The following is a 26,983-nucleotide window of genomic DNA, read 5'->3' on the forward strand; positions in this document are numbered from 1 at the left end:
TAATATTGTTCTTATACTTTCCGGAACCGAGGGTCTATTGGAAACAACATCTCTATCCTCACAAGGTAGGGGTAAGGTCTGCGTACATACTACCCTCCCAAACTCCACGATGTGGGATAATATTGGGTTATGTTGTTGTTGAGCTAAAAGTATGGAAAGAATTTAAATGTGGAAGAGCTAAAATAAGAAAAAAGTCGAATAGTTAAAGGAAATATCCTGGCCCTTTTGTTAAATAAACATGACCTTATTCAATTGAAAAACTTTTTAAAAAAAAAATCAAAATTCAAAGTACAATATATACTATTCAGATATATAAGAAAGAAAATGTAATTCCTCTGGTACAAAATATTCCTTTACCTTTTTAACTTTGAACAAAATATAATTCCGAGTTGCGCTTACTTTCTTACTTCGAAGCAACTAAAGATGATAATAGACACTTATCATTTATCGCACAAAAATTAGCCGGAAGTATGGGCATATCATTCTTTACGGAAAAGGTAATCTAACCAAAAGATTGTTTATGAAAACGTTTGGGCGTGATCACACGACATAGTAATATCTTTTACCTCATATATAAAAGAAATATAGGTAAGTAATATTATGAAAATGATTTAATTATTCATCTTTGCAGGTAAAGATACTCAACAGTATTTTTCTTACCAACTACATAGCCGGAATCAAACGTAAAAATCGGAAGATTACAACAGTTAAGTGCCGTCATACAACTGACAACTCTCAACTACCTTGGCAGAACGTAGCTATCAATTGAGGCGTAACATACTAGATCAGCATTTCTGAAACACACGAGCTTTTCAATTAAATTAGATAATATCAAAAAGACATATTCAAATCGGTAGATATCTCTACAAATATACAGCTAACCCTGCCGGATAAAACCATTATGGTACACCTTGAAGTATTACATAATCTCCAAGATCTCAATAACACATCTCTGTCCCATAGAATTCAGATGGCAACGCTTGAGCTGAGTTTTCCTTGCTTTCCCCACCTATAATGAGCATGAGCTGATTACTGTGGTATAGTTGTTAAGGTGTTTCTCGACAAACATAAAGCAACATATGATGCGAGTTCACTGGGAATGTCCGAAGAATCACACACAACCAAAAGCTCTGCATCTAGAATTCCATAGATCCACTCTTTAGCCTTTCCATTCGTGCCTGGAGACCTGAAAGTGCCTTCTCATCCATAGGAAGAACCCCACTCTGAATGGAATTTTCAACGCTAGAATGTTCCATACCAGGAGCTTGACTTGACACCATGTGGCTGACATTACCATTCATGGACATTAGTGTTCTACTACTTGGGTCCGGGTTCCCCCCAGTTGCTGCTAATGACATGCTTTTCATTCTTTCACGGATTGCTTCTAGTGTTCCACTAGTAACTGCAACAAAAGCTAACTGGTAACTGACATTTGTTGCGAAAAGTTAATATATCAAAAAGGAAAAAAGAAGAAGGAAAAGGCTAGAGGAGAAATAGCTTAGCACATGCATACCTCCAGAAGGCAATCTATCATTTCTTTGTTCCCCCAATTGGTGCCGTAACTCCAAATGTTCAGATGAGAGCCCTCTTGAGAGCAGGGCATTACCACCCCTGTCATCTTCGCCATATGATGGTGGCAAACTAAATTGTGATGGTTCAACTTTATTGTTTACAGATTTTGCATCATTCAATGGGTTTGTATTTACGGGAGATAACTTGCCAAATTTGGGAGAAGACAGGTTTAATGAAGATGGGGGAGGAGTTGACATGGGTACACTAGAAGGCGTCCTTCCAGCCGCAGCATTCTTTTCCATCTGCAATATTATTTACACACAACAATTGCTTCATGACTGACAATTCTGAGTCTATAAATGTGTAGGTCAGAGATCCAATTCACACCTGGGCAAGACCATCTCTAATATATGTTCGGAATGCCTCACTAGCATTTTGCAGCTGAGCAAATATATCAACCTAAAGCAGATTGGACAAAATGATATTACAAGAAGTTCAGCATTATGGCAGGAACATAAGTTAACACTTAACAGGATGAAGTATTATACCTTGGGATACAATTGTGTGATCCGGTACAACTCATAAAGACCAATTGTGCATGTTTGCTTATCACCGATCTTCTTAAATATGGCAGCAAGTTCTTGCTGTAAAACACACAACGTAACAACTTTTTTATTTAGTACAAAAGAAAAGGGCAGCCCGGTGCAGGGAAAGGCCGCACCCAGGGGTGTAATATAGACAGCCTAACTTAATGCAATAATTAGTGATTAATTCCACGGCTCGAACCCGTGACATAGGTCACACAGAGACAACTTTACCGTTGCTCCAAGGCTCCCCTTCAACAAGTACAATACAACAAAATAGTATTTCATGTGATCTACTTACATGTAATAGATTGTAACGTGGAATAGCTGATGAACGAAGGAAAATTCACTTTTGAAAGGAAAACAAGCTAAAAAAAATGATGGCGAACAACACACTATACCTTCAGCTGTGCATCTGCATTATGTGTTGCAGGTGCTGGATTATTCGCTGCAGAATCACCCCAGTGAGTTTGCCCAGGTACAGACGGAGTCAACATCCTTGCAGCTGCCAAGGTCTGAAAGATTATTAACATCAGTTGGGAACTCCACATGAATGACTAGAGCATAGAAGCCACATGAATGCAAAAAAACTGCATGACCTGAAGGTTAAGATCAATGTAAGCAAGAATAATGGGTGGTGGTTGCATGTCTATCGGCACCATCGATAGGTGACCTTTAATGGCAGTACCACGAAGCTTGACAAGCTCATGCAACACAGTTTTCACCATTCGTAAAGGTTTATCATCGGCTCCCGCTCTGTCAATATTTAATAAGATGAGAATTAGGATACAAAGTCGCTGTTAATCCATATTGAATCACATACCCAAAAAGCAAAAAACTGAAATCTAATTAAAAGACACCTCCTCCTGATCTCATCCATTCCTAGTTCTTGCAGGTAAATGTGAATGCTCTGAAGGATCCGATCAAGGTCGACATCATATATGGTGCTTTGAAGAACCTATATAATGTGAAAGAAAAGATTAATAGCTAGCCACAATATCAACCTTCAAGAAAGAAACTTGTCTATTATTACTGCTGCAACCTGAGAGAGCTTGTATAGATTTTGCATCCAGAAAGTTACTACAAACATATTTGCATAAAGACGCAGATACTGATAGAAATTTCCTACACATCACAATCTAAAAAATCCAGGAATGTTGCAGTGAAAAGCAATTAAAATTACCTTCGTAAGTTTTATAAGACATTTCACAACCAAATCAGAGAACTTCTGATTTCGTATGACAAGAGATTCATCTGTTGCTGGAGATGGCCACCTTGATGGGTCCAAAGGCCTTAATAATTTAATCAGCACAACGAAGGATGATGTTCGATCAGCATTGTCCTAGATTAGGGACCAACGATAGATAGAAAATATTCATGACAAGTCCGCTAAAACAAAGGTAAACAAGTATTACATTCTAGTTGATGAAATTTCAAAATCAGAAATACCAAGATTTTTAGCATCAGAACGTTCAATGCTTTCAAGAGCTGACTGCCATCATCCATGCGGGGTACTCTCTCATCAAGAAGCCAAAGCAAAAGCTCAGTAATGAGGATATCTAGGGTACTCTCCTTTACGGCATGAGCAAGTGTTCTATTCTGGAATGTCTGCAAACAAAGAAACAACCACAGCTTGAGATAACTCCCAATATGTGTTGGTCCCATATCAAGGAATAATCAGTATTGGAGAAAAATTAACAGAATTTGGAAAACCACATACCTGCATGAGTGTGTTAAGAACATATTTGCAAGATCTTGATGATGCACCCATCAGACTGAAGTCAAAAGTTCTTGCTACCTGTAGTCGGTCTAGAATATGAGCAGTGTGAAGCATATACAGACAACAAAGAATGAGTCACAAAAAGAATGATAAGTATTGTGCCTTATTTGCCAAGCAGGAAACAAGCTTGTCTGCATCTTTGACAATGTCGTCCATGGCACTGCCTTCAGGATCGTTGGTTGCTACGGCCAACAAATGACACACAACTTTCATGCCTTCAACAGACTGCAACAAGGAAAAGGTTTGCTTGCATCAGTGAATAAATGACAGTTACTCTCCATCCTCTTTAATGATGCATCCACAAAAGCAGAATAATCAGGACATAGACAACCAAACAAACAAACAAAGAGAGAGATGCATAACCAGCCGTAATAAAAATGTGCAATATACACAACAAGTGCATCAAATGAGAATTTATGCCCAAAAAATAAAAGGATAAACAAACACCAGCAACTGAAGGCATTCAACTCCAGCAATTGAAATATGGATCCAGATTTCTAAATTTGAATGGAGACAAATACCATCCATATTCTTAAACAAAAACACAAAAACATTGAGCATCATATTAATATTGGCAATCATTAGAACACCCAATATTGATATATTGTAGTACTATTTAGAGTATAGTTATTTTTACTCAGCTGCTGGCGGACGTATGGAGTATTTAAGCATTATACAACCCTATATTTCTTTAAACACGGGGTATGACAAGTGATTAAGATAAAACCACCTCTCCTAATCCAGGAAAAAGCAAAAGGAAAAACAACCTGCTCCGGAGAATCAGATGCTATAATATCCAGAGCTTCATTCCAGTCAGAGGGACCCATTGTACCAGAAACTGGCCGGAGATTCACAATTCTTTCCATCGGAAACTCTGTATTGTTATAAATATCCCTGGAAAGAAGAGATAAAGCAAACATACAAAAAAAACCTTAGCAACCCAGATTCAGATTGGTAAGAGAAATAAGATGCAAGGATCTCTTGGTCACCTATTTAAGATTGGGCCAGCTAACGACCGTGAAACTTCACCACTCGGCTCCGCTATATCAGTCCTAGAGATCAGAAAATCAACATTTCCAATGTCAAAGAAGAAAGTAAATGGCTTAAGGTAACATACGAGCTCAATCTGGGTACAAAAGGCAGAACGAAAGCTCAAATAGATGTGGTTATTCTATAACCGGAAATTTTAAAATATAATTTTTTTCCCATAGAAACAAAACCAAAAACAAATTAGAACTTAAAGGAAGACCAGCAATTGGTAAGCTACAAGGTCAAAGTGTTCAATAAATATTTTGAGAATGAGGGTCAAAGTGTTCTATAATTATCCAGGTCCTAGACAGTTGATTGTTAATTAAAAGGTTGGATTTGCAGTCCTGGGAAAAGAGGTAATTTGATACCCCGCAAAAGTTGTTTTCTTGTCTAGTTGAAACGTTAAACATTGAAAGTACACTCCTCCAAAAGAAGTTTCTTGTCTAGTTGAAACTTTAAACATCGAAAGTACGTGGTGTGTATACCAAGAAAAAATATCCTAAGCAATTAGATACCCGTTGTCTCTCACTGAACGCCTTAAAGCAGCCCTAGCTTCCCCAGGTCTTCCCTCTCTTCTTTTGTCCATCTCTCTAGCCTGGAAAAGATTAGTGAGCAATTCTATGAGAAAGGAAAGAGAAGAAAATATGCAAGAAAACAAAGCAAAAAGAAGAACAGAGAAGTTTACCTTCCACTTGAATCTATCATCTAACATGCTTCTCTGCGCCTCCGTAAGCTTTCCAAGATATTTCCAAATGTCATCACCTGAAAGACGTTTAATTAGAACCTTAACCAACATCCAAACTATTCTACCATCCATCCAGTTCAATGAAAAAGGATCAGAAGGAAAAACACACACACCGGGAGCTCAAGGAATCTTACAACCAATAGCCAGCTAAACTCAACCTTATACCAGTATTAATAACTAATGAGCCTCAAAATGAACACAAATTTTACAGTTTTGGAAGCCTAGCAAGTTACAGGTCTGGATTAAGGGTGGCAGGCGGGTCGGATCGGGTCAGATATGGGCGTGTTGAAAACGGATAAAGCAAAAACGGATAAAATATACGACCCGGCTCATATTTAATACGGATAAAAAATGGGTTAACCAGCGAATAATATGGATATCCATATTATCCATGGCTTCTTAATTATGATCACTTTTGGGAGAATTCCTAGTCTCCAAACTTGAGGAACCCCCAATTTGAGTCTTTGCAAATGTAAAAGTTAAACTCATTGGTTATCCATATTTTAAGGGGGTAATATGGATATTTATCCATATTCGACCCATTTTTAAAAAGTTTATTTTCCAACCCGTTTTTTAGAGGATAATATGGATGGATAACTGTTTTTTTAATCCATTTTGCCACCACTAGTCTGGATGTAACTTGCAAATATAGCTGCCAGCAAAATCTTTGTGATGATGAAGATCCAGTTACCATTTCCAAAATTAAAGAGCCTCACAGAACACAAACACTCACCAAGAATCTTATAGCCAGTAGCAAGAGTATTCAACGCAGCCTTCCTAGTTTCACCATCTCGTTCTGCTGTTAAATTTGCGACATCTTTCAACGATTTTAATTGTCCACCAATCTATCAGCAGGAAATACCGTATGAGGATTAAGCAACTTCTAGAAATGAGAAGATCAATACACTCGGATCTTTACCTCAGCTTCATGATTATCCAGTAAGTAGCCAACAAGGTCAGCACATTCTATACGAGTTCGATTGCTCCTTGATCGTAAACCTTCCAAAATATAAGGAAAAGTCTTTGCAGCAGAATATGCGTGAATGATTTGCTTAGTTAGCTCTCGCATTTTTTCTCGCACTTTTTCAATGTTATGGCCAGACTGGAAAAGATTGAAAGAAGATATCAGACAGGTCAGTGTTAATGTGAAATAAATAGGAGGAGATGTTACATGTAAAAACCATCAGTTAACACACCTAAATATCCCTTTGTGTGAATGTAACATCAAACAATGTCAGACTACAATAAAAACCAAATGTCTAACATAGTCTGCTATCCGAAGGTAAACGCATACCAGAAAAGGCAGTTAGCTCGATTTACAGGTATGCCTATATACACACATCTAAAAGATGAATATAATAGGGTATTGCCGGTAATAAATAAGAAAATACTAAGGATCCAAGCTATCAATAATTATTTCTCATCTTACAATCGGTTGCTTTTCATGTCTCTCTTCTTTTGCCTCTGCAGGAGGAGAACAATGTTGATTTTGTGCTAAAGAAAAGGATGGAGTTGCCATTGCCAAATTATCATCGCACTCATTAACCACTTATCTTATGTCTTTGTTCCCTCTCCCGGCAAAGAATAAACAAAGAACTGATAAAATGGATATCTTACAGCATGGTACCAACGACAGGAAATCTTTCAACCTTGTTAACTGCAAATCACTTATCAATCACAAGATTATTGGGGGGACTAGGAATCAAGAATCTCTGAATACACAATAAAAGTTTGTTGATGAAGTGGCTATGGAGGTCCAACCTAGAGGAGCAAGCTTTATGGTGTAGGGTGATATCTGACCATCGTGCACCAAACCAACCAAAAAAACATGTGGAGTGTCAGTTTGGAGAAGCATAAGGAATCTATGGCCTGAAATCAGGCAACTTAGAAACATTAGGGGGGGAAATGGCAGCAAAACTGTGTTCTGGCAGGATGTGCAATGGTACCTTGAAGGACCAATTCCGGATCTAGACGAGTTACTGGTTTCCAACAATGCTACGTATGTGACTTTTGGGGATGTGCAATGGTACGTAAGGACCAATTGGGAATGCCAGAGTATGTGACTTTTATAAATGGAAAACTTTCAAGGTTGCTCACAAGGCGTAGATATATGAAATGGAAAGGCTCCTGCAAAGGAGAATTCTCAGACAAGTCTTGTTAAACCGTGGCCTTGGAAAGAAATATGGAAAGTCAAATGCTACTTATGTGGCAGCCAAACAGAAACCATTAGCGATCTTTTTTTGCACTGTCCTATTACAGACAAGCTATGGCAGCTAGTTCCCAACTTTGCTGAACCAAATGGTCCTTGCCTGGGAATACAAGGGATCTTTGTTGTTGTCGGAATAGGCAAGGGCTGGACAAAGCAAGAAATAGCTGGTGTGGTTTACAATTCCAGCTTGTATCTGGTTGATGATATGGAGAGAAAGGAACTCAAGATGTTTCGAAGAGAAGCAAAAATCGAGGATTAAGTTAGACTATATCATTTTATTTCACTTTTGGTGACTTGGTGTAAAAAGGAATATGTGAATGAGGCAGAAATTTTATTATAATTCATAGAGGTTTTTGCTCACTTGTACAGTAACACCAGCGCTACCTTTGTACTTTTTTTAATACAATTATTACCATTTCAACAAACATAACAGAAACAACCTGAATTAGAAATGCTGCAACAAATCACAAATGAACGTACAAATAACACGCATAAAGAACATCATAACAATTTTAAGTAAAGGAGCTCATTGGACAAGTACCTTCTCAACCAAGCAAGGAAGGAAAATGGCAGCTTCAGCTTCAGTCATCATGTATCCCTCGTTCCTTAACATCTCAAAAAGCTCAGGCAGAAATTCCAGAACCTGAGAAACATTATCACAGTAAAGTACAGAAATGGCTTTAGGAGAGAAAGCAACAAAGCTAAAAAAAATAATGTGATCTCATTATGGAAAAGGACAAATAAAAAGAATAGGGATAGAAATAAACCTTGAGCAGGCAGGAAGTGTTTGATTCACAAAACCTCAGGACAAACCATCTCAGGGCTATATCAAGAACTTCAATTAGTTCCTTCGCAATTGATGGAAGTGCCTGAAAAGTGCAAAAGGAATATGGTTGATGATAGTGAATTAAAAAAATAATGTTAATTTAATGATAAAAGCACCTTTTGCAGCATCTCTATTCCATCAACTTGTTTCTTGAAGTCTGTACTTAGAAGCCTCCGGTGCAAATCCTCTCTGAAGTACTTCATCAGGTCAGTCTGTGCCATTAAACATTAATGAGATTAACCAATCAAATGAAAACTAAAGCAAGAATTATAATACTACAAAATGCAACTTCTTGAAACCTCAAGATCTTGTATTTGTTCCAACCGTGGCTCTTCAAACTTAAATCTGCGAACAACTATTCTCTCTCTTTCACCCTGTAAATGCATTCGGTCATAGCATTACTGAACAAAAAGGAACAGATAACACAAATACAATATTTCCTGAAATTAGATATACCTTGTGCGAGTCCTTAACATTTATCAAAGCTTGTGACTGGACACTAATGTCCTGAACAGACATTAAGGTCTCTTGCCTTGAGTTCCTTGTAGGAATAGCTCTCTAGAGAAATAAATAAAAAGAAAGAAAATCAGTACTCCAGTTGCTCCCTGCCTTGAGCCGTTCAAGCACATAAAAACATACCGAAGCTCCAGCTCTGTTTCCATGCCTAGAAGCACGTTCAGCAGGACCAGTGGATTTTCCAGTCTTTGATCCCACCTTCGATGTTGTCCCAGTGGAAGATGTTCTTCCAAGATCAAAGGTTTCTGACAAGGAATAACAATTTATTGCAATCACGTAAACCAAAGATAAAATAATAGATTTGTAAAGAGCTACCACTACTAATGGACTAAAAAGAAAACATAAAGTTAGAACATAGCATATAGTGTACCTTGAAGTACCCCATATGGTCTCAATCGCTCAACAACGATAGCTAAAGCAGGTCCTTGAATATCTTTCAGGTTCTTGCTCACCTACATTAGAGAGAGACGCAATGAAAAAGAAAGACATATCAAGCAACTAATTGGAGTAAACAAGCAGAAAGAGCTTAAAACTATTTAAAGCTCATATACCATCTCCTGCCCGCACACTCTAAGAAGTTCTCCAAAGCAAGCTTCTGCTGCTTTCCGAACATCAGCTGATTTGTCCTAATATATAAAATGCAATCGCTTTAGAGCAAGATATAGACAATAAGGTCCAGTAAAAGGAGGCAGAGAATATACGCCAGAAACTGAACGATTAGGGCAAGAGCCATCAATTTACCGTCATAGCAGATGCAACAGGCTTTAGAAGGTGTACAGCATCAGGAAATTCTTTCATTACAGTTAGTTGTTTGGACAACCAATCAAAGAGATCTTTGCGGCCCTCCGCACCAAGTTTGGCATCAGTTAGTGCACCAGTAATGTAAGGCACCTACAATAACATGATTGTCAATGAGTTGAACAATGCAAACCAAAAACTAGAACATACTACAGAACTTGAGAGGTGGAGACCATTTTATCAAGATGAACAGCAGCAAGCCAAGAATCTAATGTATTCAAAGTGCACTCTCTCATGTGCTTTTTATTGTCACCAAGACATTTCAATATGTCCGACAGAATCCCCTGCAATGAAGAACATAATTGAATAATCAATAACAAGAAAAAAGACTGACACAACAAAATTGAGGTTCTGATCAAATTGAACCTTGCTCGACTTCTCAACTGCTGGTCCCATAGCTGAAGCAACACCACCAACAGTTGACAAAGTTGCTATGACTAAATTCTTGTTGCTGTCACATAGACGGCCCCTAAGAGCACCAAATAACTCTCCTGCACAGTTATGGGAAGAAAATATGAAGTGGCATTCGAACGCACACAAGTACAATTGCAAGATACCACTCACAACACAATAAGAACACCATACCAGTTCCAGTAGGTTGAATGCGCTTATTGGCCTCTTCCAATATCTTATTTACAGTTTCAATAGATTCTAAGCGAGCCTGAAACGGGAAACAAGAATTACAGCAGAACTACTAAGACACAAATTGCTGATAACATCAATAACATAGGGCGTACCTTCCAGTCAGAACTTTCCAGTCCCTTGAGCAAAGCAGGAGTTATCTTTCCACTAATGTCTTCACGAGGAAGACTATCTAGCCCACCGCTAGACAAAGATGGGGCATCTGATGTCTTCACAGTCTTCTTTGGGGCTACAGATGCACCCTACATATGGAGAAAAAGTTAAAGCCACAACTAACAAGGACTAAAAATGTCGAAGGCAATCAATCATACCTCAAATGGATTTTTGTCATATTCTGCATCAAGTGCACTAATAAGAGCAGGTTTTACATCAGACAAGAACCCTTTGATATCTGTAATTACAATAAGTACATTTCAGCTTTAGCCATAATCTAAAAGGCATGTAAGAATTATCCAAGAAGACAGCTCACCTGGACCAACAAACTTGTGTAAAGCACCAATAAGTTTAATGGTTGCGTTTCTTGTAGCAGCGGCGCTGGATTGTAAGCCAGTATCTTTGCAGAAATCAATTAAATCCTGTAGGAAAGATATCCGTTTTCTTAGATTAAGCCACCCTAGATTGTGAATCAATCATGAGTGGAGTCAGAAGTTTACAAGCTCAGAATACCTTTAGTTTAAGATGTGAAATACCGAAGTCATCGACTGCAGTAACCATCCACAATATGCCCTCACTAAGAACCTTAGGGTTCTTGTGCTCTTTCATAATTTTATAAAGCTAAAATAAAGCAGATCAAAAAGGTATTAGCTGAGTATTGTTACCTTCTCAAAAAAAAAAAAAAAAAGGTATTAGCTGAGTAACATACAAGTATAGACAAATCGTATTTCAAAAGCTTAATCCAGATATCAGTATTTCCTAACATGAAGTAAAACCAAAAAGGACTGCATGTACAATACTTTACTTACTCTCTCAAAAACAAAACCTGGACCAACAGCTTCACAAAATGTAGTAAGACATTTCATGGCCTGAGCACGAGTCTTAATGTCAGCAACTCTTTCACTTACCCCTGACAGAAATGAATTCTAACTTAAAATCAGCCCCAAAAAAATAAGTGTGGTACAGTGATGCAACTAGTTAGGATAAATTGCATGGTACAGTGATGTAACTAGGTAGGAGAAAAAAGGCAAAGGACAATCGGCCAAAAAAGAAAATAGCATGGTACACTGATGAAACTAGGTAGGTGAAAAAGAAACAAGGGAGAGTGACCTTGAAGGCAAAGGACAACACATTTCTTTGGATATTTTGATGCAGTTGACGCAATGTGGGTAATTATATCAATAACCAGCTGCTGAACCTGCACTTTGATATATATTGACAAAAACCAAGAAAGCATATGACTTTTCCAGATCAATTATCTCCACTCAGGACAATTCAGGTAAAAGAGAAAAACCTGGACATTCTTTTCACTCCAACCAGGAACAGCACAGAGCAGGCGGACCAAAATCTCAACTGAAGGGTCAAGCTCTTTTAGAGCTTCAACCTGTTCTTTGAATGAACTAATAGCTGCATAAGATAGTAGAGAAATATTATCAACTGTTAAGCTAAAAAGAAACAAACATAGCTGTAAGGAATACATCAAAAAGCATATTGCACTCTTAAGATGTCTTCACATCAGATCCAAATGCAAGAAAGAAGAAACTGCAGGGACTAATAAAGAAAATTAGCAAGTTAAACAAACGAAACGAAATGCTTTTTAAAATAACTACCACAAAACTTGGCAACATTCGAATAATTGAAAGTTCACTAAAGTGGATCCACATCTTACATGGACGCATGCTAACTGCTATAGGGGTACATACATATAGCAATGACTAATAAAGAAAACTAGCAAGTTAAACAAACGAAACGAAATGCGTTTTAAAATAACTACCACAAAACTTGGCAACATTCGAATAATTGAAAGTTCACTGAAGAGGATCCACATCTTACATGGACGCATGCTAACTGCTATAGGGATACATACATATTTTACTAACCTACAGGATCCACTAATTGACATTTACTTAAAAATTCTGGTAGAAGGAGCTATAATAAGGGGATCAAACGCCACTACAGTTTGTATGGGTTAAAAGAAAGGTAGCACAGCATTCACCTACTTTCAAAGAAGTGCCACAGCAACAGAACACAGAATCAAGCAGTGAAAACACAACATTATCAATGTTCCTAGTGCAACAACAGATAGTGAAACTAAGACAAACAAAATCACAAAATAAAGTAGATACTCTCAGCTGGAACTCTGGTAGTTGTATGCTTCAAGTCCTCATTCATTATTCCATATTAAGGAGAAAGTAGGACTTAGGCCATATGTATATCCAGGGTTCCATCTTCTTCCTCTTCTTTTTGTGTGAGGTGTGGGGAGGGGTTGTGGGTCCATCCTTTTTTACATCCTAGATACGCACAAAATGATTCGACAGAGAGACAGAAAAAACCTTCAAGCCTCTCTTTCCACACTGCACTCTTCAACTGAGTAATCGTCTCCGGCTGTATAAGGGAGCCTAATTTAATTTCAATCTCTTCGAGACTCATCTCTGCAGGCTGTTCATATATCAAAATTGATTTATTAATCACGTGTGATTTCTACAGTATTAAGAATGATAAAAGGATGCTAAGCTAAAAGCTAAATTTGGATTAGAAATCACCTCAACATCTTCAACTTCAACAGGCTTAGATGCCTTTAACTGAGTAGCTCCATCACCCCTCTTACTTGTACCAGATTTTGCAGAGGTCCCTTTCTTACTAGGAGGCTTAGAATCATAAGGAGAAAAAAATGAGGAAGAACAAAAAGAAGAAGAGCAAAAGAAAGATAATTAGGAGGCTCTGAGTAAGGAAAACTTATGGCAGGAAATAGAATGCAAAACTTACAGCGGCCTGGACAGGTTTCTTTCCACTAAGCATGCTCGCTGCAGACCTCTTAACAAGTGATCCAGTTGAAGGCTACAAGATGAGTAAAAGTTTAATAAGCTTAAAACTGAAAGAATACAGACTAGAAATGATATAAGAATAAAATAGGGAAAAAGATATCAACAAACAAAATCCACCTAAGACTGATAAGGACAGATGATTTCAAAATATTGAATACCCTAAAATATTTAAAAGAAAAAACAGAAGAAAGCAAAAAAAATGACGTTTGCCATCGTATGACATAGAGAGTGTGGGATCTACTTGAATACAACTCTAAAGACAAGAAAAAAACTTTTTAAACAGCCCCAACTAGCTAGGAACCAAATGTCAGTGTACCAACGAATGCTCCAAATAAAAATACATCATCTGGAGTTAGAACCAATAAGTCAAATTAACTTGCGAACTTATATTTACGAGTGTGGTAAAGTAAAGCTGAAAAGTGTGCCCACAATCTCCCAAAATAACTCAAACAGTATTGATTACTATATGATAGGATAGTCACCTGGGTGGAAGACATAATTCCTCCGGATGATGGGACTGCACCTGAGAGTTATTTACAATTGAGCATGTTAAGACAGTCATGAAAGCAATAAACAGATAATAGTACAGCATATAGAATGGAAAACTTTTAGAAGTAAAAGAATTTCAAACCAGAGCTGGATGTGGAAGCTGGATCACCACCAGAGCCCCCAATCATTTCGGATAACTTCTTCTTTCTAACATCATCTAGTTTCTCCAACGACTTTTCCAGAGGTCTCATGCCAACCGACTTGATAAAGAAGGAAAAACACAGCAAGAGAGGTCAATGGGACAGTTGAGTGAGAAGCTCTACAAATAGAGAGAAAAATCCCAGAAATAAGTACCTTGGCCACAGCTGCCAAGGCCGAAAAAGCAGCATCTCTAACTTCTGGTGTTCCATCATTCAGGCTCTGTGCGACATAATATACCAGTATCATCAACTTGGCATCCATTCAAAAGAGAAAATACAGGTAAGACGAAATAATCTAAGAGAGAGTGTATCAGGAGATGAAAAGTAGCAACGTCACTGCAACCCGTGTAGGTCCACCTCAACATTCAAATAAGCAACGAGAAAAGGTAGCAAGTGAATAAAACTTCCAATCAAAGGAAGAAAAGATAGGGAAGACTTGACGAAACCATCTAAGACACATGCTATCAGATGATGGAAAGGATAAATGTCCTTGCAACGGTAACTATCCAAAAATAGAATTCAATGAAGCCACATGATATATTGCAATTGAAAATAAAACAGCATCTTTTTCTTAAAAAGGGAGGAAAGATAAACATACTCCTCTATCAAATTTTATCTGACAATTTCCTCTAAATGGCTAGGCTACCCCGACCTGTTCTGAAATTTTCCGATGAGCAAAAATTGAATACATGTTATTTGGGCATCGAAGATGCTCTTTTATACACATTAAACTTCATTTTCATACATATTAAATGCAGTTTAAACTTCACCAAGCTATTAAGGGCAGCGGGGTACACAAAATATCCCCTATGCATGGGGTCCTAGGAAGGGCTGGACCACGTTGGTCTATTGTACCAAGCTAAAGAAGCATTCAAATATTAATTGTATACTGAAACATCCTAGAACATTCTATATACAAAAAGATGACAATCAGATAATTTCATCCCAAGGAAAACAATACATAGCCGAATGTCATCAAAGTAACAAACCAAAATCTTTTCTACCATGATTTAGAAGCTCAACAATCATGTTTCAATAATGTGATGTCAGCAAAGAGAATAAAGCAATCTGCAGAACAGCAAAGGATTACCAGAAAATACAATTGTACTCCCAAAACAAAGTCCGCCCAATAGTTCATTTTGTGTATGCACGATACAACAACAACAACAACAAACCCAGTAAAATCCCACAAGTGGGGTCTGGGGAGGTCAGTGTGTACCGAGACCTTACCCCTACCTGGAAGGTAGAGAGGTTGTTTCCGATAGACCCTCTGCTCAAGGATTTTGTGTATGCACGATGCAGAAGTTAAACCACTAATCATACTAGAGTTGTAAAGAAAGGAAAAAGGTAAGACTTGAGAGTTGATATCACAATCAACAACAATTTATCAAAAGAAAGACTAGGCACTATTAGAAACAAAAGTACATAGTAACCCATTGAACTAACCTCCATACAAATAGGAACATATTCCTTATGTGCTTTTAGAATAACAGCCTTGTTGCTTGTTTCAATACAAAATGTCACCCAATTTAAAGTCAGTGATCGCACTAGAGGAACTTTATTTTTCGTGGCAGTCTTGACATCTGCAAAAGTACATAAATCAATAATCCAATATTTCACTTTAGTGAAATCAATTTACAAGGCAAAGGACAAGATATCCAACCCCTCCATCACAAAAACATGAAGTATTTCGACCAATGCAGTGAGAGAAAAGTAAAACGTTTGGAAGGACACCTTTCAAATAATAGCATAAGAAGCCCCATCAACTTTTGATGATATATAATATTAGTTCACTGGTTGAATTGATGTAGACAGAAAAGTCTCCGCTTAAACAAAGTGGTCAAGTGTTTTGGGATGGAAAGAGCAAAAGAAACATGAAAAAGCAAGAAATAACTCCACACTACTACAAGCCCTTCTGGAAAATCCCCAGGCTATTCAATAAACAAGAAATGACCAATAACCAAAGCGCTTCCTCAATGTAGCATCTGGGGAGTGTTAGACAGTAGATGCAGCCATATTGTTATGGATGCTGTTTCTTGGACTCATGACAATCACCGCCAAATTCTTATTCAAACTTTGACAGATTGTTCATTCAAATTGGGGACTAAGTTGTAGCTAATGACAATTGTTAGAAGTACTATTATAGTAAATATTGAACAACGTCAGTAAGATAGACCAGATGCATGATTGGATGTTTGTCATCGTCACAATGTAAGACATGAAAGTCTTCTAGTACAAATTCAATATAGTTCTTTACTTATTTTACAAAAAGATGTCTAGGAAATAGATAGTGAAAGTGAGTATGTCATCACAATGGACACTGCGAAGCAATACGTTACTACCAAAAAAAAATTCACAAGTTAAATATATAAAATCAGTTGCGGCATCTTAAAGAATATTTGCAGCATCTGAAGAAGGCTTCTTAGGTTTGAAAATGGAACCTGCCTTCAACAATATCAGTGAGAATTAAGCACCCTGATTTGTGCATCGCCTGGAGTGTTTGAGTAAGTGCATCCGTCAAAGTTGGTTTTTTCTCTTTCAGTTTTTCCTATAAAGAATAGAACAAAGAAGAGGGAAATATAACAGCTTTCCTTTTTTTTGATCATCTAAAGGAAGAAAGTTTCAGTTAAAAGACACTAAACAAATATCTAAGAACAGACTACACAAATTGGTTACATGCATGATTTACTGATAAATGCGATGTGCTATAACTATGGGTGTGTCAATGTATCCAATAAGGACATGAAGGGTGTTGTTATTTTTTCTCTCCCCTCACTTGGCATCCGATTTCAATTACAGCAGAAAGATACCAATAAAAAAGAAGGATAATAGGAGGTCGAAACAGAATATATGAGGCAGTGATGTACGTTAATGCTACAAACACCTCCAGATCGACAATAGGGAAATGCATCCTCCTAAAAGCCCCAAGTTTCCTTCGTCATGAAAATTAGTACAGCTGAAGATTTCAGTCTCTAGATCAAATAATAAAAAAACAGGCAACTGCATCGCGCTGATGTTCCTAAAGTTGCAGAACAACCCTAGAAATTAGGCATTCTTATCATCCGTAAAAAGCCCTCAAAAATTGACCATCTCCTCCATCAATAGCATTTCTATTGTTTTGTTCTCTAAAATTCTCTCCTCCCTCGAGTCAGCTAATGAGGAAAATAGCATGTCTTGCTAATAACAGTCAGCAATCAACAGAAACAAAAGCAGCTATATTGAAGTATGATATTTATATCCTCAATTATACAGATTTTGCTACCCCTTAGTGCTCATTAATCACATTGATAGTGTCAATTATTCAAAAGAAAAAAAAGGAGAAACGGCATTCAAGGGAAGGTCTTAATTCATGCCCATTTCAACATCAACATACCATGAGCGTTTCCATCCTTAAACTACTGCTTTAAGGGCTGCTGTTCTGATAATTTACATATCTGTTAACAGGGGGAAAAAATTTCCAAGCTACACCAAAGAAGTTGCAAGGCACAACATGGCTACCCCTCAATGCTCAACTGCTCATTGATCAGATGATTTATATATCCTCACTTTATACATGTTTTGCTATCCTCAGTGCTCAATAATCACAATGAGAGCCATAAGCTTCCGTAGGGCATGAAAGAAGTGAATGAAGGGTGAATGCCCGTCCTCGTATACCTGTCTTTCAATTGCACGCCCCGCAAGGGACAGGATTGAGACCTCAATTTCCAAACAAGAGAACTAACTTAAGGTCCACGAACTAGCAAGTTCATACAGTCAAATAAGAGAACCTAGTTCTGACAAAAATAGATATATATATATATATATATATATATATATATATGCGCCAAATATATAACAAAGAAAGACATTCGTCTTAAAGCCACATGCTTACCAGTAATACAGGTAACAAGAAGCGAGAGCTTCCGGAAAAATGTGTTCTCAGTCCCCTTGCAAGATTTCCAATTGCCTGGATGGCTTCAACTGCAACGGCAATATTTACATCTGTGATGAGCTGCAAAGTCACAAGACAACAGTCAATTTCTAGTGAAAGACGGTGCATGACCGAATGTGCACTGTGAAAAAGATAAACAAGAGCAAATTAGCCGCCAATATAATGCCACAAGCATACACAGAAATACACAACCAAACCCAAAAATAGAGAGAGTAATCAGCCCAGGAGCTAAAAAGTTAGAATATGAATTAGAAGAGAAAGAGAACTCCTCATGGTTCAAAACACCCATTGAACAGTTGGTAGCACCGCAATGAACAGCAATATGACAGACTGAGGTGAAATGACACTAGCAAATAAAACACTGTTCACTATGCTCCTGCATAAGTTTCAATTCAGCTTCTTGATGCAAAAAACAGACATCCATGAACATATAAAGCAAAATCTACAGAGCCCTTGCTCATATATACACAGCTAGAACCATTTAATCCTTTAAGGGATGAGAGATGAACATCAGAAATAAAGTAAAGGTACTCCTCCTAAGCTTGCAGACCAAGACCCAGTAGATCCATCTCATTGTTAGCACCACTGGTTGATTTGGCCTCCAATTATTGTTAACTTTTTATCCTCTTTGAATTGAATTTTTCTTGAGATTATGATGATTCCATACTGATCAAAGAGCCACATAAGTATAAGCATCATTCTTATCATTCTAGACTTTCCAATCAACAAAAAATACTACTGATTAGACTCTGCATCGGCTGAAAGATCAACTTCTTCAATCAAGGAGAATGAAATTATATACCTTCTTAAGTGTCCTGCAAATTTCTGCGAAATCACCAGGTGCAATTTTCTTGGTAGATGCAAGCTTAGTCAGCTCTGCAACAGCCTCTTTACGCTCTGACCACTTGGCTGCTTTCTACACAAAATCAGTTGAAATACAAATCAATGAATGACTAAGTGCATGACACTCATAAAGAAATTCGTCACACCAGAAATAAGATGCAACAGAATTTTAGCCAAAAAAATCTAACAGTTGAATGCAATAAAATGTACATGAAGCCTAAAAGAATAAAAGGAATCACTAACCACTCCTTCCCAAAATCCTGTCTTCTCCAGAGGGGTCAAAATGTCAACAGGATCCACAAGGTCATACTCATCTATCTCCTGCGGAACTGAAAGAAGGTGTGTCAGGTGGGATAACTCAAACTACAAAGAAAATTTTCACATTGAGAAAAATAGTTCAAACATTGAATTAATGCCAATTAGTTTAAAATCCTTGGTTTTAATAAATATATACATTTAGTTTCCAAGTGACAACAGTACAATTTCCAGTGCGTAAACAAGGAGTAAAACAGCAACTAAGCCAAACAAAATGGTGATACGGATTAATTCAAGGAAGAGGAGGCAGATAAATTGGGAGGAGACAAATCATCAACTATTGCATTAAGATAAACGTTTTTCTTTTATATATTGAAAGTTCTATTATGTCTTTCCCTCCATAAAATCCAAAATAACACAAAAGATCGGCATCCATAACTAGAGGTGGCAAAATGGTTAAAAGAAAACAGTTATCCACCCATATTATCCATTAAAAAATGGGTTGGATAATGAACTTTTTAAAAACGGGTCGAATATGGATAAGAACCATATTATCCACTTAGAAAATGGTTAACCAAATGGATAACTAATGTGTTTAACTTTTACATTTGTAAACCCTCAAATTGGAGATTCCTCAAGTTTGGGAGACTAGGAATTCTCCCATAAGTAATCGTATTCAAGAAGCCATGGATAATATGGATATCCATATTATCCGCCGGATAACCCGTTTTTTATCCGTCTCAAATACGGGTTGGGTCGGATAATTTATCCGTTTTTTGAATTACCCGTTTTCGACCGGCTCATATCCGACCCGACCCGCCCGTTTTCCACCCCTATCCATAACCAACCATGCAACTAGTTTCATGTCACAGATATGACCTTTCATTCTCAATGTTTTAAATTCATGGGAGTTACTAATAGACTTCTAGTTTGTTATTGTATATGGTACTTAGCAATCACGTCCATTGTTTTTGAAAATTGCTACTGGGATTGTTGCTCCCTGATTATTACTATTTGATACTACTTTTTCTCCCCGTTTACTGGATATTGTTGCTCCTTGATGGTTACTATTTGATGCTACTTTTTCTCCTCATTGCTTATCGTCTTTTGCCTCCCTCTTCCTTCTTTCTCCCCCCTCTTTCCTCTTCTTCTCCCCTATTCTTTCCTTTCAACCTTTTCTTGAGCTGAGGGTCTATCGAAAACAACCTCTCTACCTCTCCAAGTAGGGGGTAAGGTATGTGTACGCACTACCCTCCCCAGACCCCACCCGTGGGATTATACTGGGTATGTTGTTGTTGTTGTTGTTGTTGGAGCTACTAATAGTAGTAGGTGAAGCAAAGTCAAATAGGCGGTTATGGAAGATCTAAGTTGCTCGGACTCTTCATTTTCAATGCCGCACCCGTGTCGACACGACGTGGGTGTGGGTGTGGGATCCGTACCGGATTTGGTTAACCGATTTTGGGTATTTTGACCAAAATCGACGGAGAAATTCGGGACATATACAATGAATTTTTAAAATCAAAATAAAAGTTGGGGTGAAGTTGAAGAAAACAAAATAACTTGTATATAGAAATTTTTATGTCAATCATTTTTCCTTTTATCTCCTACTCGGATTCTCCTCTTGATCAATATTTTTTCCTTCTTAGAATACCTTTAAAGTTTTTCACATAATATCTCATAATTTAGATATATCTTTATGCACTCAAGGGTGTGGCCTAGTGGTCAATGAAGTGGGTGAGAACCATGAGGTCTCAAGTTCAAATCCCAGTGGAGGCAAATACTAGGTGATTTCTTCCCATCTATCCAAGCCTTGGTGGATAAAGTTACCTGGTACCTGTTGCTGGTGGGAGGTGGCAGGTATCCCGTGGAATTAATCGAGGTGCGCGCAAGTTGGCCCGGACACCACGGTTATCAAAAAAAAAAATTAGATATATCTTTATAACTCTATTTTAGCACCCAAAGGTGTGGCCTAGTGGTCAATGAAATGGGTGAGAACCACGAGGTCTCAGGTTCAAATCCCGGTAGCAAAAAACACTAGGTGATTTTTTCCATCTATCCAAGATTTGGTGGATAGATTTACCTGGTACCTATTGCTTGTGGGAGGTGTCAGGTATCCCGTGGAATTAGTCGAGGTGCACGCAAACTGCCCCGGACACCACGGTCATCAAAAAAAAACTCTATTTTTAAATATTTGAATTATTTTTAGCCGAATCTCTGCACCCGTATCCATGCCTGGATTCGTACCCCAAATCTTAAAATTTAGATAATGAAGGATCCGACCTCTAAATATGCACCCGTATCGGACACCCGCACCCAAGTCCGAGCAACTTGGTGGAAGATTGGCAGCAAAAGTAAGGCATCTTGGAGAAGAACACCAATATATTTGTCTTGTTTTGGCATAAAGGAATATGATAATGTTCCAGAATACTGAGAGTGAAATTTTTTTTCTAAGTGTAAATAAAGAATTCCCTTTTGTGTAGACAGCTGTGTTTGACAGAGATATATTTTTGTGATTGAGCCACATACACAATTCTACATACTTCTGACACTACTCGTGTTGTGCTCATAATAGACTTTTGACTTACCTAGAAAATAATGATTCAAATAAACTAGGATTCTTCAGTTAAGTTACATACCCTCTGCAGCAGATTCTTCAGAAGGGCCAGCAGCAACTGCATCAGAAACCACTTCCAGCTCTGGCTCCTTGTCCTGCTCAGATCTTATAAAAAAATAAAAAATAGAGGTTAGAAAGAATGTTGCTAATCATTGTAATATTAATCAGGCATGCAGACATAAATACACATGAATAGGATGGTCCTGACAAGCAAATTTTAAGGTGATCCTACACATCAGCCCCAATTTTTAGAATGAAAATAGTCAATTAACATCAAATCGAAACAGTAAAACCAGCATGTTTCAACAGAATGTTGATTAACAAGTACATGATTAGGGAGATTATAAATATACTTGCAGGAGACAGTCAAGTCTGGTCACATTTTGACACAAAATTTTACATTCTTTTTTTCCTTTTTTTTTTTTGCACGGAGGCCAACTTGCGGGCACCACGACTATTCCACCTGCTACCACAATTTTAACATTCTTCCATTTAATAACAACAAATATTGTATATTCCACTTATCAATACTGCAACAAATAAAATGGGAGCTGGTATAGCTTAAATTCTATTTGCATGCTCTTAATTGATTGTTCATGACTTTTTTTCTTGTTTCTACATTACGCAGCCCTTACAGTAGAGGGTCATTCCTAGATAATTCAAGGTGGGAACTAGAAAGCTTCTTCTAATTCACCTGCTATGGTAAAAATCACGAGAAGACTTGAGCAAGTAGCTCCTGCAAGGTCAATCTTTAACAAATCATATGGTTAGGTGCAATCTCTCTTTATCAGTGCCTGTCACCTAATTAATTTACCTTTGCCTTCAAAAATAGATGATCAGTAGAATGAGAACTGTGAATCAAAAGTTCTATTTGTGTGCTCTTAATAGAGCTTCTTTATCAAGGAAAATATTGTATATTCCACTTATCAATACTGCAACAAATAAAATGGGAGCTGGTATAGCTTAAATTCTATTTGCATGCTCTTAATTGATTGTTCATGCCTTTTTTTCTTGTTTCTACATTACGCAGCCCTTACAGTAGAGGGTCATTCCTAGATAATTCAAGGTGGGAACTAGAAAGCTTCTTCTAATTCACCTGCTATGGTAAAAATCACGAGAAGACTTGAGCAAGTAGCTCCTGCAAGGTCAATCTTTAACAAATCATATGGTTAGGTGCAATCTCTCTTTATCAGTGCCTGTCACCTAATTAATTTACCTTTGCCTTCAAAAATAGATGATCAGTAGAATGAGAACTGTGAATCAAAAGTTCTATTTGTGTGCTCTTAATAGAGCTTCTTTATCAAGGACCTGTGACTTGATTCCTCAAAAATAGATGACCAAGCCAAGCCTCCATCCCACACAATCAGAGAAATGAAACAGAAGAACCACAAAAATCAGCACATTTAACACACCTTTCAAGCTAAATTTTGGATAAACAGCTATAGAATAAGAAAAAAGAAAAACTAAAAAAATTGTCCAACTAGAGAAAATACCTTATTTTACGTGTTGGCTTAGCAGTCCCCGTAACGTTGACAAGCTCAGCTTCCAATTCTTTTTTCTTAAGAAGAAAAAAGAAAGAAAAATTTAAGGTGAAGTTTCATCCAACAAACCATAAAAACACCAGAAGTTTTCTAGAACAGCAGTATACCATTGTATCACGCATTTTCTCAAACAATATAGATTTCACTGTCTCTTTTGAAATCCAGCGGCAGAGTTCCAGTGTCAGCCCCTTGGATGAAGCACGAACATTCTGATCTTGATGGTCAAACAGTTCAGGGAGCATCTTCAAAATTCTTTTTGGTGGAATAATCTTCGCTCCAAATTCACTATTTCATATTGGTAAAGCGTCATAATCCTTTCAGGAACTAAGAAAAATAAGCTAACACGATAAGACAGATATTCACAAACCTCAAAGCCTGAAACATGACATCGATCGCAGGAACCACAGCTTTGGCAACTTTATTTTTAATTGCTTTCTCCATAGCATCCTAAAACATAAACTATATTAATGAGAAAGGCAACTAATAAAACGTATAGCTGGAGGAAGCTAGGAACAAAAATGAAAAACTGCAGATAAAGACCGCAAAATATAATATTTTTGCTACATGTTCAGACCCGAAGATAACATATGCTGGAAGGGCAAGAAGGACGGCACATTTCTGTTAAATCACGCTACACACTCTTACTTGACACACAAAATACAACATCACAGTGACCTAGGAAACAAATTTGGCAAAGCGTTGCCCCTTATAAAGTTCAGTCTCACTTGCCTAGTGGCTAAAAATGCATGTCTAACACAGTCTAATCTTCAAAAAAGAGGTCTGAAAATTTGCAGCAGATGCCCAAGAGCAAGCAGAGGATACAAATCACCTGTTACTGCACAGCTGTGGGATATGTTTTTTAGCATTTTGGGCCTGAAGAGGTCTAAAAGTACATTATACACCTATGACCTATCACTAACAACAGAAACCGTAATCTTAGTACATATAAAATAGAGTTATAGCAATTATAAAATTTCTTATTTCAAAATTAACATGTCTTCTTATTTATTTATCATGACTTTTCTATACAGGAATTATTTAATCATTACTTTTGCCTACAGAATTATAGATTCAAAAAATTTGGCCACTATCATATGTAGTAAATTTGAAGCACAGACACTCCCCGTACTAGTAAAGTTCTGGTCTTGGATTCCAAGTGTCAATCATCTTTTAACCCTCTACATGCAACTCTAAAGTGCATGATTTAATATCAGAAAGAAAAAAAAAATGAATTTTACACAAAATGATAAGATTCAACAGTCTTTAGCAAAACAGCATCATTCATGTTGCAGGAATGAAACAATAACAAAAATTTTAAAAGAGGAAAAAGAAAAGGTAGCTTTCTGAAAGAATTTTTAATGACCAAAACTTTTAATTCCACACTCTTTGCTGTTTTACTTCCACTACTTCAACTCAATTACACCTAGCAGTTAGCAAAAGCTCAGAAGAGCCTAAACGGTGCTTGATTTAAACAAGAGTAACTATCAAGTACATTATAAGGAATTCAGAAATGCATAGTATTGTTGAGTTTAGCACATACCAAAAACGCCTCGACAGCCTCCAACTCTATCCAAAGCAAAAAAACCATCTGTGCCTTCTCCACTGTCTTAGGCCTCCCCGTCAAGCATTTAGCTACTACTGCATCACATACTTCTTTCGCATATCTACTCATCATCCAAAAGCACACCAAATTAAACTAACCAACGCAACTAAAATTAAAATTAAAAGTAATTAAAATATAAGTAAAGCTTTACCTCCCAGCATCAGCATCGGCAGCTTTCAAGTAACAAATCAAAGCATCAAGAGCCTTCTCCTGAACTGGCGCATTGGAATCCGCTACCGTCTTCCTAAATAATGGACCTATAAATATCCACACACAAAAATTCAAAAACATAAAAGCTATCAATGAATATGCAATCACATTACATAAACAAAACATACAGATCGCCATAAAAGAGATCGCAAGCAAAGCAAATGAAACCAGATCTAACGGAATCGAAACCCTAAGTGAAGTAAACACTGACCGAATTCACGTAGGCGAGGGTCCTTGGGATCAGTAATGGAGTCGCAGACGGCGGCGAGGTCAATGTTAGCGTCATTTCGGACCTTCCAATTTTTGTGCGCAAATCGCTCGTCCCACGGCAATTTCTTTGCCTCTTTCAACAACTTCTCATCTTCCGACATTGTAACCTATATATCTATGTATATACACAGAAGGTTTTCGAAAAATGTATATGAACTTCTCGATGTTCAGATTGATCGGAAAAGCGTCCGTAGCAAGAGGAAGCGGTTGTTTTGTGCTTTAGTTTTTGCTTCTTTATTTGTCCTTTAGGTCTCAGCCGAGTGCCGGCGAGTTTTTGGAAAAAAAATGGGTTGAAATCGAGTGCGATAATACGTTTTATCTTTCTCGTTTCAAAAAACACACAGAGTGTGGGTAAGAGAGGAGAGAGAAGGGGGGACGGGGCTAATTTATGTTTTACGCTTCAACGGAAAGAAGTACCCACCCTCGGAGGAAGGAGCGTGAATATAGTAGGCAAGTTACATTTTACTGATTTACATTTATATTATGTTAATTACTTGTTTGAATTCAAATATCTTCTTTTCTTTTTTATAATCCTAATGTCATAGTGAGTACTTGCAAGTTACTAACTCAATCACAAGTACCAAGTAATTTTGTTTGTCAAGACTTGAATATATTGAAAGAAATCACCTAGTAATATTTTTACCTTAGATTTGAATCGATAATTCATGATTCTCATCACACTTTATTGATCACTTGTCACATTGCTTCAAATACCAATATATTTTGATTCAACAACAATAACACACATATCAAGTATGATCTCATAAGTGGATTCTAGGAGGGTGGGATATATGTAGATCGTACCCCTATCTTATACAGGCAGAGAGATTATTTTTAATAGACCATCAGCCCAAAAAAGTATTTTCAAGACAGATTTGAATCAATATATTTTGATTACAAATTTTAAATTGGTGTTTCAACTAAATTTTTCACCTAATAATTACTTTAAATTGGTGTCGAAACAAATTTTTAATTAAATATTAATTTTTAATTTAAGTAATAATATTTATGGAATTATATAATTGTTGAGATTCTCAGTTAAATAAACAAATGTTGTGTCATAATTTAAATTAAATGAAGGTGTATGGTCAAATTTTAAAAAATTAAATAAAACAATCGAATGCAAACTAGTCAAAAGTTAATATAAGGATTTTGATTCAAATTCAAACGAATACAATAAGAGGCGCGTGCTTGATTAAGCTAAATATTTGTTGTGGTTGAGCGGTGTATTTTTAAGAGGGGTTGTGGTGGGTCCCAAAAGAATAGTACTTGTAAAAAAGTTGGAATTCAAATTGAGGAGCAGTTTATTAATCTGGGATGTGTTCTATTGAAATGAACGTCATGGTACGCATTTACAACACATTTATGGACCGTACGATGACAACACTTTGTAAGGTCTTATTTTAAA

The 26,983-nt window shown here is 37.1% G+C and overlaps 1 protein-coding gene across 2 annotated transcripts; it reads right to left on the reverse strand.

Moving 5' to 3' along the window:
* Window positions 1-574: 574 nt before the first annotated feature.
* On the reverse strand, window positions 575-25,985 carry LOC104084742 (protein MOR1). Of its 2 annotated transcripts, XM_009588690.4 has the most exons (54): window positions 25,517-25,985; window positions 25,247-25,352; window positions 25,033-25,156; window positions 23,860-23,939; window positions 23,600-23,777; window positions 23,445-23,509; window positions 21,974-22,056; window positions 19,326-19,411; window positions 19,042-19,155; window positions 18,180-18,299; window positions 16,754-16,856; window positions 15,755-15,891; window positions 14,463-14,528; window positions 14,251-14,368; window positions 14,102-14,142; window positions 13,561-13,632; window positions 13,338-13,442; window positions 13,128-13,233; window positions 12,089-12,201; window positions 11,905-11,992; window positions 11,604-11,704; window positions 11,308-11,415; window positions 11,111-11,216; window positions 10,953-11,032; window positions 10,737-10,883; window positions 10,585-10,660; window positions 10,366-10,490; window positions 10,173-10,283; window positions 9,943-10,092; window positions 9,753-9,827; window positions 9,572-9,653; window positions 9,325-9,446; window positions 9,142-9,243; window positions 8,985-9,059; window positions 8,802-8,897; window positions 8,627-8,728; window positions 8,401-8,502; window positions 6,570-6,752; window positions 6,384-6,495; window positions 5,591-5,667; window positions 5,421-5,500; window positions 4,866-4,928; window positions 4,644-4,770; window positions 3,979-4,101; window positions 3,817-3,894; window positions 3,546-3,704; window positions 3,280-3,438; window positions 2,957-3,054; window positions 2,696-2,852; window positions 2,498-2,611; window positions 2,061-2,156; window positions 1,900-1,971; window positions 1,514-1,814; window positions 575-1,402 (listed from the first exon to the last, which is right to left on the reverse strand). In XM_009588690.4, exons 1-54 carry the CDS (start codon window positions 25,674-25,676, stop codon window positions 1,137-1,139), a joined length of 6,090 nt encoding a protein of 2,029 aa, XP_009586985.1. In that variant the 5' UTR covers window positions 25,677-25,985; the 3' UTR covers window positions 575-1,136. The 2 variants fall into 2 exon arrangements, with proteins under 2 accessions (XP_009586985.1, XP_018622388.1); XM_018766872.3 differs by lacking the exons at window positions 23,445-23,509; window positions 23,600-23,777; window positions 23,860-23,939; ... (1 more) ...; window positions 25,247-25,352; window positions 25,517-25,985 and adding an exon at window positions 22,646-22,694.
* Window positions 25,986-26,983: the final 998 nt, after the last annotated feature.

Source organism: Nicotiana tomentosiformis, chromosome 2 (genome assembly GCF_000390325.3).
Source record: "Nicotiana tomentosiformis chromosome 2, ASM39032v3, whole genome shotgun sequence".
Lineage (NCBI taxonomy): Eukaryota > Viridiplantae > Streptophyta > Magnoliopsida > Solanales > Solanaceae > Nicotiana > Nicotiana tomentosiformis.